Genomic DNA, 12,507 nt, shown 5'->3' on the forward strand with positions numbered 1-12,507 from the left:
TTCCCAAGGCCCAGGGAGCCGGGGAGGCTGGAGCGAGAGGGCTGTGAGTCTGAAACACCAGAGTGAGCAGGAGGGTGGGCTGTGCGCTGTCAGATGCGTTCACGCTTCAGAAACTGAGGGGGGGCACAATGCGCACATCAATTCAGCTTACACTCGGTGGGAATATTTAAGTACGGCTTACAGGGAAAAAAGGGTCTGTATTACGACGCATCTCGTTTTGTTTCAGCAGCTGCTGCTGACTCGCCTACCCTATACCCACTCTCCTCAGCAGTTCTGAGATATCCAGTGGCAAGTTTCCTAGGCCTAGAGATAAATTATAATTGGTCTTTTCTAGGGGCAGACCTATCTAGGTTTTGAGAAACCTGAAGCTTCCATAATTGGGGAGTAGAGAAAATTTTTTTTCTGAGAAAAATAGTAATACTTAATACAAAGTTAGGGGCCATGTGACTTTTACTTAGACTGACACATGATAAACCAAATTATAGATTTTAGAAAGCTGGCAAACTCTACAAACACCATGAAGTCCTGATGAGTAACATCACCTCTGTATTAAGGGTGGCCGTTTAATACATTTTTTTCCCTACAGTTTTGGGCTCTGTCTTCTTTGATCTAAGTCCAAAGCTTAGGAGAACTTAGAGGCTTTGTAAAGGACTTAGGAAATACTACAGACAGACTGAAGTAAGGTCAGGAAGGCAATTTCCAGAAATGCAGATTAAACAATCTGAGATAGATAACTGTCCTGTTTTTATTATTTGCTGTGAAATACAGTGTGAATGGATGTCCACGTGGAAGCATACCCCACCCCCCCAGGAGGGCTGGTTCCCGGTAGCCACTCGGTGTAGGGGGGACTCACTACCACTGAGCTGAGCCTTTCTTCCATGTCCACTGAAGTTGGTCACAGCTTCCCCGGCAAGAATCCACAGAGGAGAGGCACCCTCACTCTAAGGGAAGCGCGTGATGATGGCACTTGTGATAAGAGCATTTTAACAGCATACCTTTCATACTGTAGCATTTCTCAGATGGAAGGCTCAGGTCAAAGGGTCTTGGAATTTTCCAGACCTTCAGGTGGGTCCATATACCAAAACAAGTAATTCCTCTAAAAGCTTAATGTCTAAGACAACAAAACTTTACTCATCCTCAAACAGACGCCAAGAATAAGGCAGATTCAGAGATGACTAATACATAAATCCAAGTGGACATAAAAGTCCTGACTCACTCAACAGATAATACACAAAAAAGCCAAAGCATAAACCTAAAAGGGAAAAATGTCTTTAACTGATGTGAAATAAATATTGTTGAGGTTCCAATTCTTTATTAGAAATTTCCAACCCCCATTTTAGTTAACAAGACGCTGACATATAATCTCTTCCAATGCTTCCAGAACACAGCCTGACCCTACCCTGTCAGCCACCTTTGAGGTAACACGAGCTCTCTCAGGAACCACCGGTGCTTAGCGATGTAAAGCAAAAGACCCCAGAGCGTGCGTCACTTCACTGCTAAGACGTGTTGCTCCCGTCACCACCACTTGTTGCTGGGCTTGGTGGGCTCTGCTCAGGGGCCACGGGAGGGAAACTCGAGGGACCCACACTACCCTGATGAAGGACGTCTTAGGAAAGCAAGAGAGCATCCTGGTGGATAAGATGAGACACTGGTAACAATTACCAGACTTCTTAAAAAAGTGGAAAAAGGCTACAGTATTTTCTAAAATGATCAATGGTGCATGACCAACTTCTTGTTCCAAAGAGTTTGAAACATCCAAATAATAGTCGTGTGTCTTGGTTTGATATGGGGAAAAAAGGAAATGGAAATCTCTTTCCCATCTAGGCTTTTCTTTAGCGGTTCTCTAATCGACATGTGGGCTGAGCAGGCACAGGGGCTGCTGAAGCCACAATCCTGTCATTAGTGAGTAAATCTCACCTGACATTTTTTGTAAAACATGTACTACCAGATCTTGCCAGATGTTTACGGCTCATTTTTACAATGCGAAGAGGGAACACACTCTACAAACTTGTGGCTGTTAAGAAGTGGCCCCATCATTTCATCGTGTGGAGTCATTGGTTAACTTGCCCAGGCAAGGCTTGCTCTCGCAGCTCTGTGAGGAGCTCTCTGGCCAGTTTTCTCGACCTATGGGCTTCCACGCAAAGATGATCCCATCTGTACAAAGTATAGTCCAGGAAGCCAATAATCTCGTTCATTATCGCATCTGTCTGAGCCATCTGGAATGAGGACAGAAAAGAAGACAAATTAAAACACTTTGCAGACAGACTCGTCTCTTCATCCAGTGGACCAACCATAACCATCCTGTCTCCCAGAGGCAGCTGCATTCCTATCAGCTCCAAAGGTCTATTGTTTGTTTTCAAGGTGATGAGCAAAGCAAGACCATTCTCAAACCTTGGCCAACTCGTGAGCAGAGTCATTTCCTAAAGCTCAGACACACAACAGCTACAGACAAATGCTTTATTTCTTGGAACACCTGTCACAGCTTTGCTGGGGTTATTTGCTGTGAGAAACAGAGGCAAATGAGCGTACTATGCTTGACTTTCTACAAAAGGCTCACTCTAATATGAGAACTGGAAAATGCTGAAAAGAGAGTGCCACCTGTTCTCACACAGACAGCTTTACAAACGGCATTCTTGGGCTCGCTGGCCCACTTGTCTGTTAATAGGCACCTAAGATTTTGACCCCCTTCATGGATCACAGCCTTGTTGAAGCTCAACAGTTAAAACGCTAAGATCATAGCATCCAATCCCATCACTTCATGGCAAATAATAGGGGAAAAAGTGGAAGCAGTAACAGATTTTATTTTCTTGGGCTCCAAAATAACTGCAGACGGTGACCGCAACCATGAAATTCAAAGATGCTTGTTCCTTGGGAGGAAAGTTATGACAAACTTAGCATATTCAGAAGAAGAGACTTCACTCTGCTGACAGAAAGTCTGTATAATCAAAGCTATGGTTTTTCCAGTAGACATGTATGGATGTATGAGTTAGACCATAAAGAAGGCTGAGCACTAAAGAACTGATGCTTCTGAACTGTGGTGCTGGAGAAGACTGTTAAGACTGCAAGGAGACTAAACCAGTCAATAGTAAAGGAAATCAACCCAAAATATTCATTGGAATGACTGATGCTGAAGCTCCAATATTTTGGTGCAAACAGCAGACTCATTGGAAAAGACCTTGATGCTGGGAAATACTGAAGGCAAAAGGAGAAGGGGTGGCAGAGGATAAGATGGTTAGACAGCATCACCGACTAATGGACATGAATTTGAGCAAACTCCGAGAGAGAGTGGACAGAAGCCTGGCATGCTGTATGTGACCATGGGGTTGCAAAGAGTCAGACACGACTTAGCAACTAAGCAACAACAACAAAGGTTTTAACGCTTGACTCTTGCGGGAAGCAGGAAACACGGGAACGGTCGTTCCTGCTGAATACAGCCTTAGTTGTTGGTGCCCTTAAGTGCCATTTCCTAAGAGTTCGGTTCAACAAAAAGGGGGAGAATCTCACAATCTATCTGTGTGAAGGATTTACTGTGCTTTTTCAGCAGAAGTATATAAGAACCTCTGTTTTTGAGAGTAGTCTATGCTTTTTGTTTCTTTTAAATATAGAACGCTTCACAAATCGACATGGCATCCTTGCCCAGGGGCCATGCTAATCACGTCTGTCTCCTTCAGACTTTAGGCTGTGAGCTGCCAAAGTGAGCACCACGCATGCGTTTGCTGTGTGAGTCAAATGTTTAAGTCGCCTGAGCAGCCCAAGGCCAGGCTCCTTCCCCGTGTGCACGCTGGGCCCTTCTGGTAGGACGACCAGCTGCCCTGGTCCACCTGGGACTCTCCAGGGCCCAGGACAGCCTTCAGTCCCACGCCACCTCTGTCCGTGAGTCAAGGCAGATCACTCGGCAGCACGGGTATTGAGTGAGTGAGAGCAGGGGACACCCTGGGCCCCCTATACAACGCTGGTGCTCCTCGGCCACCTACTGGCAGCCGCCCAAGCCGAGAGGGTCTCTGCAGGGGCTGGGGGCAGGGGCGGGCTGCCGGCCTGGGCGGGTTCGATGTGGCTCTTGGTGTCCAGATCATCCTCTCTTGGCTTTTATTTAGAAGCCATCACTGACGCTCTGTGCAAACCACCTCAACTCCCACGTTCCACTCCAGGTCTCTGGTCACCCTGCACCCTGCCGCTGAGGGAGGGACGCTTGGCCAAGGGCGTCTGTATGGGGCTTCAACTCATTGTGAGCTCCGCAACGACAGAACTGAACTCTGTATTTGAGATCAGGGCTGCCTTTCGGCTGAGAGCGCTGTGGTCCAGCAACAGAAGATGGAAGGAGACCGAGAGGGAAACGTGAACTCAGAGCAGGTCGAGGGGGCAGGAGAGGATGGGCCTCAGGGGCCGGAGGAACCTGGGCCCCAGCCGGGCTCCTTGTGCCTCATCCTCATCACAGAGGCTCCGAAGGAGGAGAGAGTGGAGACGGTAAACCAGGAGCAGGGGGCAGAGAAGCCGAACAAGGGGCAGGAAGGGCAAGGGTTCTGACCAAGGGATTCAGTGGGAACTCAGAGCTGAGCCCTGGGGCCTGTGCGTGAACCCAAGGAAGCAGTCGGTGGGGAGCATCCTGCAGCAGAGGCTGGGGTGTGGGGCCACGAGAGGGGGAAGGTGAGCTGACGGCACACGGGGCCACTCGGCTAAGGAACACGGTGCAGAGAGCACAGGGCTCAGAGCCTAGAGCTCACAGATGACAGCAAGACCAGGACCTGGCCGGGGGCTGGCTCTGCTCCCTACTCTCTTTCTCACCAAAGCCAGGCCAGGGCTGGGGTTCTGGGGATGGTGATGCCCAAACCCCTGGGAAAGAAAGGCTGTCCCACCAAGCCTAGGCTTTCCTAAGTGGCCACCACCTGCTCCCAGTCAGGCAGACCTGGCCCGGAGCTCTTCCCAGGGTGCTCGAAGAGGACCCCAGGAGAAGCCAGTGCTGGGGGGACTCCTTGCATCTGTCCTGCTCGTAGCAGTGCTTGCTGGGCTGGCTTCAACGGACCATGTGGCACTACAGGAAGCCTTCAAGTAGGAAAGGCCGGTATGTTAGTAAAGGCAGTTTCAGAACATCTCTAAGGGCAGAGCCCAGGAGGCACTCTGAGCTACGACCGCTTCTGAGGTGCCGGGAGGCCAGCGCCCACCTGCCTAGGAACCGGTACAGGGAAACAAACACCGGGTTTCATCCTTTAATGATTTTTTTTTTTTTTTGCAGCTGAGCTGACTTAGGAAAGTGTATAAAGATGTGCGGGGGTTTTCCGAGCTCCCCCAGGCTCAGGTGTAGATCAGCAGTGTTGACTGGGGTTGAGCTATTTTGTGGGAATTGGCCTCTGGCATCGGTGACAAGCCTGAGCTTGGTGACATGACCAGCTCCTGAGTCACAGCGGCCATTCTGTGGGTGAGACCTGAGAGGGTGGTCCGTGTGAATGTGGACTGTTCCTGGAATGGAGGGAAATATGGTTGGAATACGGAAGCAGAGAACTGGGTGTCTCTGAGGAGCTTTCTCTAGACTGGATTCTCTCACACCCTATGGGCTGGGACTCTGTGATCTCCCTGGCCTGCTTTCCACCCCCAGGGGGACAGGATGTGGGAGGAGAAGGAGAGCACAGGCTCAGGGAGGAAGGGCAGCCAGGCCTGAGCAGGCTCCTTGGGCTGAGGCCCCTCCCCCAGGTTCCAGGGCCTGGGCAGGAGGTCAGAGGTCAGGCAACAAAAATACCACCAACGCTTGCATGATTCAGAAGTGCCTGCCTTTGACTTTTTTGTTTTTGAAAACAGGTTTTCTTTTATATATGCGTACTAAGTTGCTTCAGTCATGTCCAACTCTTTGCAACCCTACGGACTGTAGTCTGTCCATGGGATTCTCCAGGCATTTCCTCCTCCAGGAGATCTTCCCGACTCAGGGATCAAACCCATGTGTTTTACTTCTCCTGCATTAGCAGGTGGGTTCTTTACCACTAGCGCCACCTGGGAAGCCACTTCTCACATATATATGTTTTTTAAAATTTATATATATATATACACAAATACATTTATATATATGTATGTTTTATTTGGCTGTGAGGGGTCTTAGTTGCGGCATACGGGATACAGTTCCCCCAGCAGGGATTGAACCTGGGCCCCCTGCGTTGGAAACTCGGAGTCTTACCCAGTGGACCACCAGGGAAGTCCCCTTAACTTTTAAAATAACTTTCAATTTTAAAACAGTCTTAGATTTATAGTTTGACCAAAAAGATGATACAGAGAAATCCCATACCCCCACACTCAGTTTTCCTGTAAACATCTTACATTAGTTTAGTACATCTGTCAGAATTAATGAGCCAGTATCTATTCATTTTATTAACCCGACTTTTAGGTCAGACTTTATTCTGACCTCAGTTTTCCCCTAATGTCCTTCTTCTGGTCCAGATTCCGTCTAAGACACCACATTACATTTAACTGTCGACCCTCCTTAGGCTCTTGTTGGCCATGACAGTTTCTCAGACTTCCCTGTTTTTGATGACCTCGACAGTGTTAAGGAGTATTGGTCAGGTATTTTTGTCAAATGTCCTTCAACTGGAGTTTGCCAATTGTTTTTTTCATCACTAGACTGGGGTTACGGGTGTGGGGTAGGAAGGCCATAGAGGTCAAGTGCCATTTTCATCACTTCCTATCAAGGTGACTTTAGTACTGTGGATGTTGATCTTGATCACCTGGCTGAGGCAGCGGCTGACAAGCGACTAGTATAATTTATTCCTGGCCAGAGAGGAAAGTTGGTTGATACCCAGTTCTACAGGTATGAGGACATTCTTTAGCTCTCACCTATGGAGTTCTCCCACCCCAAATGGATTTGGAGGTGAGATGTGCATTTTATAAACACACAGGACAGATCGCTGTGCTGGGTGGGCCCTGAGGAGATGGCACCCCACATGTGACAAGCAAGTCCTCTTCTGCTCTTGGCCACACCTGGGCTCTGGGAGGTCTTCTGTCTGAGCCCTAGCGGATGGCCTGACAGGCTGGCTGTGTGGCCTGCCTGCCCCACATACCTTGTTCTCCTGGGACCGAGGAGAACCTTCTGGGCACTGGTGACTGAGTTTTTGGCAATCCCACTGGTCACTGGGACTTGCTTCAGGTTCACATTCAAACAGAGCAGGAGAGAGCAGGAGGGGGCCTCTGGGTATTGGGAACATTCCTTTCTTGATTTGGTTGCTGGTTTGCATGGGTGTTTTTGGTTTGTGAAAATTCATCAAGTTATACTTTAATGTATATATTATAAAAAATTATAAACAGAAAAAAAAAAACAGCATTTTTTTTTTGAGATGAGCTTATAACATAAAATTTGCTATTTTAACCATTTTAAAATGTACAATTCAGTGGCATGAATTATATTCGCAGTGTTGTACAACCACCGCTACTGTCCATTTCCATAGCTTGCTTATTATCCCAAGCGGGCACTCTGCACCACTCCCCACTCGATTCTACCATCTGTCTCTATGAATTTACCTATTCTAGGCACCTCACACAGTACCTCACACGAGTACCATCATGTAGTATTTGTCCTTCTTTTGGTGTCTGGATTATTTTACTTAGCCCTCAAGGTTCATCCATGTTGTAGCATGTGTCATTCATTCATTGTGAGGCTGAATAATATTTTACTGTATGTATGTATGTACAAAGCATCTTTGGTTTATCCATTCATCTGTTGATGGGCATTTGGCTATTAGGCATAACACTGCTATAAGCAGGACTGAACAAGTATCTGTTTGAGTCCTTGCTTTCAGTTCCTTTGGGTACACACACAGAAGCAGAACAGCTGGATTATATGGTGATTCTATCTTTAAATTTTTGAGGAACCATCAAACTGTTTTCCACAGTGGCTGCATCATTTTAACATTCCCAACTGGAAAGGCGAGTGTTCAATTTCTCCATGTCCTTACCAAGACATGTCTTCCATTTTGTTTGACTTGGTTTTTAGTATATGTCCTAGTCCCTGGGTCAGGAAGATCCCCTGGAGGAGGGCATGGCAACCCACTCCAGTATTCAATCCCATGGAAAGAGGAGACTGGCAGGCTACAGCCCATAGGGTCACAAAGAGTCAGACACAACTGAAGCGACTGAGCACACACTATGTCCTAGCGGGTATGGAGCAGTACCTCACTGTGGCTTTGATTTGCATTTGATTTGATTTGCATTTGCATAAGAGCTAATGACCAACTTAGACAGCATATTAAAAAGCAGAGACATTACTTTGCCAACAAAGGTCTGTCTGGTCAAAGCTATGGTTTTTCCAGTAGTCATGTATGGATGAGAGAGTTGGACTATAAAGAAAGCTGAGTGCTGAAGAATTGATGCTTTTGAACTGTGGTATTGGAGAAGACTCTTGAGAGTCCCTTGGACTGCAAGGAGGTCAAACCAGTTCACCCTAAAGGGAATCAGTCCTGAATATTCTTTGGAAGGACTGATGCTGAAGGTGGAACTCCAACACTTTTGGCCACCCAATGCAAAGAACTGACTACTTTGAAAAGCCCCTGATGTTGGGAAAGATTGATGGTGGGAGGAGAAGGGGACGACAGAGGATGAGATGGTTGGATGGCATCACCGACTCGATGGACATGCGTTTGAGTGAACTCCGGGAGTTGGTGATGGACAAGGAAGCCTGGCGTGCTGCAGTATATGGGACTGCAAAGAGTCAGACACGACTGAGTGACTGGACTGAACTGAGGAAGGATTTCTTTGTAATTAGCAAATGTTTTTTAAATTGAAAAATTAAACTCTTTGAGCCACTGCAGTAAGCACATTCTCAGTGAAGTCTTGTTCTTCTTCACAAGGAGGAAGAGTCACATACTGTAACAAAAAGATGGCCTGAGGAGATGGGAGACTAGCTTCCAGCTTGGATCCTGGCCATGAGCTGTGTGACCTGGGAGCAGTCTCCTTCCTTATCTGCGGCCCTCTTCCCTCCTCTGTGCCATGCAGGTGTTGCACAGGTCAGGCTCCCCATCTGGCCTGGCTGTCTCTTCCCTTCCTGTCTATCCATGCTTGGACAGCATCCTGGAACATAGGCTCCTCAAAGGCCAGGCCCTTGAGTGATAAGTCACGCTTCCCTTGGGTTGTGAATGAGAACCAGGATGCCAGAAAAGGGGAGACTTACGAGGGTGATGACTTCCCGGGCAATCGTGTGTCCTCCAGGAGCCCAGAGCAGGAAGTGCAGGAGGAGGCGTCTGACCAGCTGCTGACAAGCAGGCGGTCTGGGGTCTCCACCTAGGTTCTCTCCAGCTGCAGCCTGCAAATCCCTGGCCGAGAGGGCTGGACTCCTGAACAGCTTCGTGAGGCAGCCAAGCACTGTCTTCACCTCCACCTGGGAATATAATTTCAAAGGAAGAGATCAGGGGGACGGTTGGGACATGTGTGGGGCTAGGATGATTCAATTCTCTGAAGCAGCCCCAGAAACGGGAGAGGACTCATGCCCGAGGAAGGTTAGAGAGGGTGGACCATGTCTGAGTTTACACTGCTCCACACAAACCCAAATGGGCGTAATGGAAATTTCTTGACTTTCGTCTTGCTCACTAAGCAGCCAGGGCACCATGCCAGGAATTGACCTTTTTTTGTTGTTGTTGTACAAAGGAAATGGAGAAAAGTCCTCAGCAGAATGTAGTCATATTTTTATATTGTGGGAAAAAGAACAAAAGGCTCCTTGAAAACTTGCTCACTATCACAGCCACGGATCAATTAAAGCCCCGTGCTTGGACCTCCACTGAGTCAATGTGCTGATAAGAATGAGGTTTGCCTTTTGCCATCTTTGGTTGGGAGGAAGTGCCGGCTCACACACACACACACACACACACACACACACACATACACACACACCACATGTGTTTTGTTTTAGACACTGGGACACTGTTCATACATATTTAAAGCTCAAGCAGAGGTCACAAGTCTGTGGAATCCATATAATAATAGTGATTGTTACAGGTCTGTGGGTTGTTTCTGCATAAAAAATATTTATTTCATGCTGAGACTTCAAGAATGGTACATCAAGTTGTGACTTGGAAAACAAAGCAAAAACTGAAAGCTGTAGATCCAAAATGCCACTTGGACTCATGAACAGCTATGTTCCCTCATTTTCGAAAGAACACTTAGGCCCACTCTAAAAATTCCCATGACCGATTTTATGGATTTTGTGAGTCTTTTTTTCTTTGAAAGTTAAGGCTTCATTCAGTGAAGTCTGTCATAAATTCCAACATACTAGCAGTGTTGTGTGAGCAACTCTGACCACAGTGAAGATCATGAGAAACTGCACCCTGGGCCCTTCCGTGGTGGAGGGCCACGTCCTAACAGGAGAGGGCCACTCCCTCACCACCTCGTGTCTAGGCCCACCCTGATGGCATCCACAGGAGCCCGTGGCTGTCCTGCGTCTAGGCTGGTCTGCAAAAATGTCAGGGCTTAGGAAGCGATGCCTCCATAATCATGTTCTTCTTGTTCATCTTCTCCCCTCACCCAGTATTCCCTGAGGCTTGCCTTGTTTCTTTCTCTTTTACTCCAGGCCACCTTTCCCTTCAAATACTTTCCTCATATGCCAAAAACGTTAATGCTTTCTAATCTTATAAGGAGAAAAATATAAGCTTTCTTCTCTAAGTATTAATTTTTATCCTGCAGTATGAAAATTTACGTATGCTTACTGTAAAACATTTGAACAAAAAAGTAAAAAGAAAAAAAATCAAAATGACGGTAACCACTATTCAAAGAGACTTATTAAAAGTGAGGTTTATATCTTTGTCATCTTTTTTCTATGCATTGTGAACACAGCACTTACTAAATACAAGGAACTGTATTCTAGGGCTTGCACAGTGCACTATAAACAATTTACCATTATCTATATAGCACAAGTTCTTTGATAACACGATCTTTCATGGCAGAATGCCATTCTGTGGCTGTGGAGTGAAAGTGGCTCAGTTGTGTCTGACTCTTTGCAACCCCATAAACTATACAGTCCATGGAATTCTCCAGGCCAGAATACTGGAGTGGGTTACCTTTTCCCTGGAAGATTTCCAGGGGAATCTTCCCAGCCCAGGGATTGAACCCAGGTCTCCCACACTGCAGGTGGATTCTTTACCAGCTGAGCCACAAGGGAAGCCCAAGAATACTGGAATGGGTAGCCTGTCCCTTCTCCAGCGGATCTTCCTGACCCAGGAATTGAACCAAGGTCTCTTGCATTGCAGGCAGACTCTTTACCAACAGAGCTATCAGGGAAGCCCATTCTGTGGCTGTAATACACCAACAATTTATTTAGGCAATATCCTAACTACTAAAAGTGTAGGCCATTTCCAGTTACTGCAGTTACAAACAACACTGCAGTGATCCTGTATCAATCTTTGCGCAGCTCTCTACTTACTTCCTTAGGAGATTCCTAGAAGGGGAACCACAGGGTTGAAGTGTATGAGCCCTCACTTAATTTTTAAAAGTATACAAACATAGGAAGTTTTTGTTTTTTATCATGATTCAGTTCAAAGTTAGCAAAAGGAAGTGAACACTGGCTGGCAGAGAACAGTCTGCAGAGACAGGAATGGGTATTTGCACAGGCCGTATTGCATCCCAGGCAGGAATGGTTGCTCTTTGTCGCTCCCCGTCTCGAGCTCCCATCACCACCTGCCCCAACCTTCAATCTCAAGGATGCTCAGCAGAGGTGATGTTTCCAGCCACAGGACACTATCACATCCAGGTCAGTACTGTGATTTAATTATGCCTTTTAAGGCAAAAGCACAGGTATTCTCATGAGAACTCCATGGACAGCGGAGCCTGGCGGGCTGCACAGCTCGTGGGGTTACGAAGAGTCGGACGCAACTCAGCGACTAACTCTTTTAGTTTCACTTTAAGGCAAAAGCACAAGCAATGTCAAGCTCAGTCAAATCGAACAATAATCATGTTTTTAAAGGTAGTTCACAGTCTTTCAAGTCACCCAACAGACCCATCAAAGGGATTAAGCTCACAAAACCCAGGGGAGTGAGAACTGTATATTAATACTACTAGTTAAATTAGGAGAGCTGGGCCCCGCTGCTCCCCAGGATACCACCCACACCAGGGCCTCAGCCCCAGGCAGACGGCCGCCTCGGACAGAACAGCTAGGGAGAAAACTGATGTCCCGGCGCTAAGCTCCTCTGAGTGATCTAATCTGTTTTGATCCAGGCTGCCAAAGCACCCCCTGAGTGAGAACTATGTGTAAGTTTTATTAAAAAATAAACCAAAAAAGGACTCGCTTAGCTGGTAGAAAGATATGCCAATGCAGAGCTCTCTAGAAAATAAATCTTATGGGACTATTTACTTCTCTATACTTCAAAAGTAATCTGTCAGTTTCTATGATCCATACAGAATTTAACATAAAACCTACCAGTTTAGCTAATACAGAATCAAATATGAAATATATGTAAAAAGCTTCAGAAATCATTAGTATTCATATGTGCTGTGTGCTCAGTCGTGTCTGACTCTTTGCAACCCCATGGACTGTAGCCTGGCCAGGCTCCT

The 12,507-nt window shown here is 46.9% G+C and overlaps 1 protein-coding gene and 1 non-coding gene across 13 annotated transcripts in view; both read right to left on the reverse strand.

Moving 5' to 3' along the window:
- Positions 1 to 722: 722 nt before the first annotated feature.
- The window catches only part of FANCC (FA complementation group C), a 342,060-nt gene continuing 330,275 nt past the window's right edge, over positions 723 to 12,507 (reverse strand). For all 12 annotated transcript variants that reach the window (XM_027550193.1, XM_027550192.1, XM_027550186.1 and 9 more), the window contains 2 exons: positions 9,140 to 9,346; positions 723 to 2,216 (listed from right to left, as the gene is read on the reverse strand). In XM_027550193.1, the coding sequence (XP_027405994.1) occupies positions 2,052 to 2,216; positions 9,140 to 9,346 (372 nt within the window). In that variant the 3' untranslated portion in view covers positions 723 to 2,051. The remainder of the gene's footprint in view (positions 2,217 to 9,139; positions 9,347 to 12,507) is intronic.
- Positions 3,596 to 3,702, reverse strand: LOC113897942. Its single transcript, XR_003512461.1, has one exon. It is a non-coding gene; the product is annotated as a U6 spliceosomal RNA (small nuclear RNA).

Source organism: Bos indicus x Bos taurus, chromosome 8 (assembly GCF_003369695.1).
Source record: "Bos indicus x Bos taurus breed Angus x Brahman F1 hybrid chromosome 8, Bos_hybrid_MaternalHap_v2.0, whole genome shotgun sequence".
Taxonomy (NCBI): Eukaryota; Metazoa; Chordata; class Mammalia; order Artiodactyla; family Bovidae; genus Bos; species Bos indicus x Bos taurus.